At 42.7% G+C, this 6,000-nt stretch overlaps 1 protein-coding gene across 1 annotated transcript in view; it reads right to left on the reverse strand.

Moving 5' to 3' along the window:
• The window catches only part of LOC115285890 (cytosolic beta-glucosidase), a 110,865-nt gene extending 106,106 nt beyond the window's left edge, over positions 1-4,759 (reverse strand). The window contains exon 1 of the mRNA XM_029932588.1: positions 4,702-4,759. Within this exon, the coding sequence (XP_029788448.1) occupies positions 4,702-4,759 (58 nt within the window). The remainder of the gene's footprint in view (positions 1-4,701) is intronic.
• Between the last annotated feature and the right edge of the window lie 1,241 nt (positions 4,760-6,000).

The following is a 6,000-nucleotide window of genomic DNA, read 5'->3' on the forward strand; positions in this document are numbered from 1 at the left end:
TTCCCACCCACTTATATAGAACCCTACTTCTTATAAAATCAGTCCTGTTTAAGTTAAATAGAACTATTTGCCTTTTAAAAACAATCTAACTCAGACACTGATATCAACAAAATCTTTCATTCATGAACATGAACAGGCTCTCAAGGATCACCAGATACTTGACAAAAACAAATAGCATGAAATATGGGCAAATAACCTCAAAATTATACAGGAGGAAGGAAGGAAGGAAAGAAAGAACTTAATTTTTTAAACTAGCATTCTTAAGAAGATGTGAGGTATGACTACATCCAGAAAACAAAACACAGTTTCTTAAAACTGAAGCAATCAAAGATTAAATGTGAAAACCTAAAACTATGATGGCCACAATTAAATATTCAAGAGAAGGTGAAAAGCAGAATGAATAAAGCTAAAGTCCAAATTAGTGATCTGGAAGACAAAGTTGAGGAATCAACCCAGATCCAAAGAAGCACAAAATGTAAGAAAAATGTCTCCCATATTCCCCCCTATAAAATTTCAGTAGGAAGAGATCGGCATTAGAAATTCTACAGGTGAGAAATCTGAGGCTTAGAGAAGTTAACTGATTTAACTCTCCAGTAGTACACAAATAGAGTCAGACATATTCCAGATTTGTCTTAATCATAAGCCCAAGAGAAAATTCAATCAGTACCCAGAAGAGTGGCCCCACTCTGACTGGTTCATGTGGGTGCCTCTACTCTTAAAGGTCAACGAAGATGATAGTTTGTCCCATACTAGTTATTTATGGCTGGCATCCACTCTAATTAATGCAAGTGCCAGTCTCGTCTATACCCATTCTTTACAGTCAGCATCTCCTTGGGTAGTGAGTCAGTTGATGAATATTTGAACATCATCCCTGCGCAAGCCCATACTCTTTCAGTGATGCCTACATAATCTCATGATACAATCAAAAACAGGGATGGATTGAATATGTGAGGTAGATTGAGGAGTGCATTGCCGTGGTGAGCACAGGATGCCGTATGCAAGTGCTGAATCACTATACTGCACACCGGAAACTAATATTGCATGGTATGTTAACAAACCAGAATCTAAAGAAAAACTTAACAAAAGTAGGCAATCACTGAGATTTTTATGGGTCACAAATTTGAACCTGGGGGGAAAGAAAGAAAGGTGGCTTCTGTCATATCACCCTTTAAACTATGAGAATTTTCATGGATAAATGCTTCCCTGTCCATGTTTCCTTTTTCCTTACACACCAAGAAGTAAACAAATATGCTTTAAGTCTGTTTGTCTCCTTTCCTAGGTGGTCCAGACAAAGGGTGGATCGATCTGGTGAGCCCTACTCCAAATTTCTTAACGACAGCATCCCATCTTTGACACACCAAGGCAAACAGAAGGCCCACGTTTGAGCCCAGCCCCAGCTTCTGCCAACACAAAGCCAAAGTCAAAGTTCAATCAACATCCAAACATTATATTGCTATCCAGTGCAGCATCAAAGGTTGATAATGACATTCATAAAACTGAGGCCTTTTCCTCCCTAAACACCATAAACTCAGATCCCACCAGGAAGTGTTAACGGAGTAGTTTAGACTTTGCCTAGACTTTGCAAGATTCTGCAGATCATGTTCACCCTTTAAGAGCTCTCCCTGAAATCACTGGGAGTTATAAGCTCGTAAGAGCTGTACAATTGGGCCCTAAATGTTATGTTCATAGCTCCTCTGTGGCCTACCAAGGGAGTAAACAAAATGCCACTGAGCTACCTACTGTTTTGTGTCTCACATTCCCTCCAGGCAAAAACAGAGGCAGAGGTGACTTCACAAAGGGTTAAAACTCGTGAGAAATTTTTTTTGTAATTTAAAATATTGCATGAGACTCACTTCTGTACCAACAATGATTATCTGCATTTTTCCCTGCCTCTTCGTCTAACAAATACATTTTACAGGTTTTACAACGTTCTTTACAACTCACCTAAAACACATAATTTCCTCCTGCTTATATCACTTGTTTATTATTTATTTATTAGATTTATATTGTGATTTCCTCCAAAAGGCACAAGGCACCACACAGTCAACTCTTATATAACAAATATTTCATTAAATCCTCCTTAAAAGCCATACACAGGGAAGTAGCCTGAATGGGAGCAGAAGAGATCAGCAGAAGGACAGGAAGAAGGAAGAACCAAGGGTCAAGTGAAATTAGTAACCAAGTAATCAATATAACAGTAGAACCCAGGGATCTGAAAGTCCTGCCCTGACCCACCTACAAAGACTCTGACCTTGCCTTCTACTCTGAGTAACAGAGTTAAAAACCTTCATTTCTGTGTGGGGGTGAGGCATGGGTATGCAGGGCAGTGGGGAGTCTGGGGAGTATGCTCCCAGGGCTAGCAAGAGGGTATGAAACCAAAGATACCTACACAGAGAGCTGTGTTTTAAAAGAGAGTGAAAAGACATACATGGCAATGATTTATCACAAATTGCCAAAATGTTGGCTTTTTTTTTTTTTTTTTAACAAATACAATTCACGTTTCGTCCTCGGCTCTGCTGAGGGTATGTGACTTCTTCCATGGGTTCTGTAGACGTTCAGAAGGAGGGCAACCTCAGAGTTCAAAGATTCTCAGGATCAAAAAGTGGCAGGCTGACTTCAGCTTTTAAGTCCCAGGTCACACTGATCTGACAAAGCCATTCGACATCCTGCAAATGCTATCTGTGCCACAGTGGAAGGGGGGATCCACGGCAACTCTCCCAGCAACTGCTGGTGGAACCAGTCCAGAACGAGCAAAGAGGGAATACAGTATAACATGCAGAAAAAGGGGAAATGACCATTCCCCCTCCGTGGGGCAGTGTAACTCTCCTGTCAGTAAAGGAGTCGAAGAGACCACAGCCAGGAGAAAGAATTACTGTTCTTTCAATGATTACTGTTGCTGCTCTTATGGTCCAGGCTCTTGTGTTCCCCTTACACGGACTAATCTCTGCAATCCTCAGAACAAACCTACAAAGTGGGCATGGCCACTTTCCTAATGTTACAAATAAGGAAACTGAGGCTTAAGTTATTTGCTCAAGGTCAGTTGGTTAGTAAGTGCTTGAGCTAGGATTCAAACCCAGCACAGAAGCATAGGTGGAAAACCACAACATAAAAAAAATCGTTCTGTGAGTTGACAAGAAGAGAAGGCACGTTAGATCCAGTCTTCCCACATCAACGCTGCTGATGGAGTTCACAGCACAATGGAAGGTTAGAGCCCACAAATAAAAAACTTGAAACAAGGCTGCAGCAAGCCCAGTGAGGAAGGGCATGAACAAACTGCCTCCAAAAGACAGAAGAGCTGTAGCGACCCTGAGACCCTGTGAAGACAGGCGCTCAGAATGGACCAGTACAGTTAACCCTGGGTCGTAAGTGAAAAGGACCCGGAAACTGGTACCTGGCATCTACAGTGTTATCTTGTATAACTGATTGTAGATTTAGGCCAAGTTAATTTCTGAGTTCTAGAGAGTCGTCCTCAGAAATCCTTTTGTGGCCCTCTCAATATAAAGATCATGCATTGAGCACTTAGTAAGTACCAAGCATTGGACACACATCATCTTATTTTTGTTGTTTTTGTTATTGTTGTTGTTGTTTATTTTTAATTTAAGAGAAAGAGAACTGAGGAGAGGGCAGGAAAAGAGAGAGAAAGAGAGAGAGAGAGTGAGAGAGAGAAAGAGAAAGAGAGAGAAAGGGAATCCCAAGCAGGCTCCATGCTCACCACCAAGCCCCACATGGGGCTTGATCCCACAAACGCAAGATCATGACATGAGCTGAAATCAAGAGTCAGATGCTCAACCAACTGAGCCACTCGGGCAACCCCACATCATCTTATTTAAACCTCACAGCAATGCTACAACATGGATACCTTAATTTCCCTCATATTATAGATAAGAAACACAGAGAGGTTGAGTAACTTGTACAAAGTCACCCAGAGCTAGTAAAAAGTAAAGATGGACCCCAAGTCTGGGGAGTCATATGACTTGTTCTGGCTCCCAGAACTGTGAGAAAACAACCCCCTCAATTTATTTGCTCCAGCAGCTCTAGGAAACTACTCTTAGCTTGTTTAGCCCAGAGTTTCCCACATGAAAAAGATATGTATCTCTGGAACACATGTCCATGAGTCGTAGGCCGAGACCAGGGCTCCAGCTCCGTCCAGCGTGCTCTCTCACACCCTGTGGCTGTCCCCTGTACTCCTCAGCTGCCCAGAGACGGGCCCATGCACTACATTAGGCTCAGCTCTTTAGCACTAGAAATAGAACAGGACACCTCTTCCAATGGATGAACATCCTCTAATAAAGTCTCTTGTGTTCCTTGAAAAACTTTACCTAGGATCTTTCCAACCAACAGGGGAAATTAATTTCTTGTTGTTGTTGGGGGGAATTTTGGCAAGTGTGTTCAAGAAATCAATGACAAAAGCAGCTAGTCTGAGGTAAACTGAGGTCTCAGATAAACTTGAACTTACTGAAATTCCAGGTGCAGCTCAGTCATCCCCCCCCACTACCACCACCCTGGCCTAAAGAGAGGGACAAAGGAAGGTGAGCCTCTTCTGTGTGAAAAGTGGCGGTTTATCTTCTGCAGTTTCAGACTCACCAATCCCTTTCCTTCTTTTCCTTTAGCCTCCTCGGCCTCACCCACCTCCCTCGGCATACGGAGCCCACCAGAAGTGACCCATCCTAGCCCTGGTGCAGGGGAAGGAACGTCTCCTACCTTCCACTTGGTAAGCTGCAGTGGCTGCCCCCCATCCAAAGCCTGCAGGGAAAGCCATATTTTCAGAAGAGGGCCAGCCAGACACTCAGCCAAATGGAAGCTCTGTGCCCTTTAGTCAGAGGAGCCCAAGCAATTGTGCAAACAGTCCGTGGACTCGCCCGAACCAAAGTCTCAGAATGCAAATGTGTTCGCAAACAAGAAAGGAGCCAGATTAAATGATCACGCTTGACTGGCCTTGGCCTTGACACGAATCCAAGGCACTTTGTAAAGGCAAGCATTTCCACTTTCTGCTCCGGGCACACCCTGACTGTAACAGAGTCGGGCCAGCATCCAGGGTACCCATTCATCCAATCTTAGCCATTTTAATAAGAAACATGGACATTGTTTTTAAAAGTCACATTGCCCTACTAGAATTCTCCCTTAGCCAATTCCTCCCAATTCCTAAGTCTACCACTCCCTAGAGGTAACAATTTGCAACTGCTTCTTCTGAAATTTTCTCCCGTGTTATTTAAACAATAAACTGAGATTACTGCTTCTTCATTTGTTTTCAATTTTAGATAATAATGATTGAATTCTGGATATACAGGTAGAAGACCTAGCTCTCTCTGTCCCCCTCCCTCTGGCTCTCTCTCCTCCTCCTCCAACATGATAATACCGGGTATCGGGGCACCTGGGTGGCTCAGTCAGCTGAGTGTCCCACTTCAGCTCAGGTGGTGATTATCACTGTTTGTGGGTTTGAGTCCCACATCTGGTTCTGCGCTGTGAGGAGCCTACTTCAGATTCTCTACCTCTCTCTCTGCCCCTCCCCTGCTGTCTCTGTCTCTCTCTCTCTCACTCTCTCTCTCTTTGACTCTCTCAAAAATAAATAAATAAGCTTCCCAAAAAAATAACTAAATACTTGACATTTACATTACTAAAACTATATGTGGTTCAAATTGAGCCGTGAAATAATAGACCATGCTTACATGCAACCTTTTATTTTCTCAGGGGTTAATCAACTGTCTGGTTTTTATATTGAATTTTCTGTATCCCTATGACTAATCCATCCCCAAACACTCTGATAGAACTATAAATCCCTGATGTTCAAACACTTCTATTTTCCTGCTCATTCTCCATGGTTGTTGTTCAGGTCACCATAGAGCTACTTAATCTGCAACCTCCATCACCTAGTCTTTGTGCTTTCTTCCTCTTTGTCTTTGCTCCCCTTTCAGAGAAGTAAATCCGTGAATAACTTTCTGAAAAAGGAGGAATGAGAAGTAACTTTTTGGAAACTGCAGTTCTGGAATTGTCTTTATTCTA

The sequence above is a fragment of the Suricata suricatta genome, chromosome 1 (genome assembly GCF_006229205.1).
Source record: "Suricata suricatta isolate VVHF042 chromosome 1, meerkat_22Aug2017_6uvM2_HiC, whole genome shotgun sequence".
Lineage (NCBI taxonomy): Eukaryota > Metazoa > Chordata > Mammalia > Carnivora > Herpestidae > Suricata > Suricata suricatta.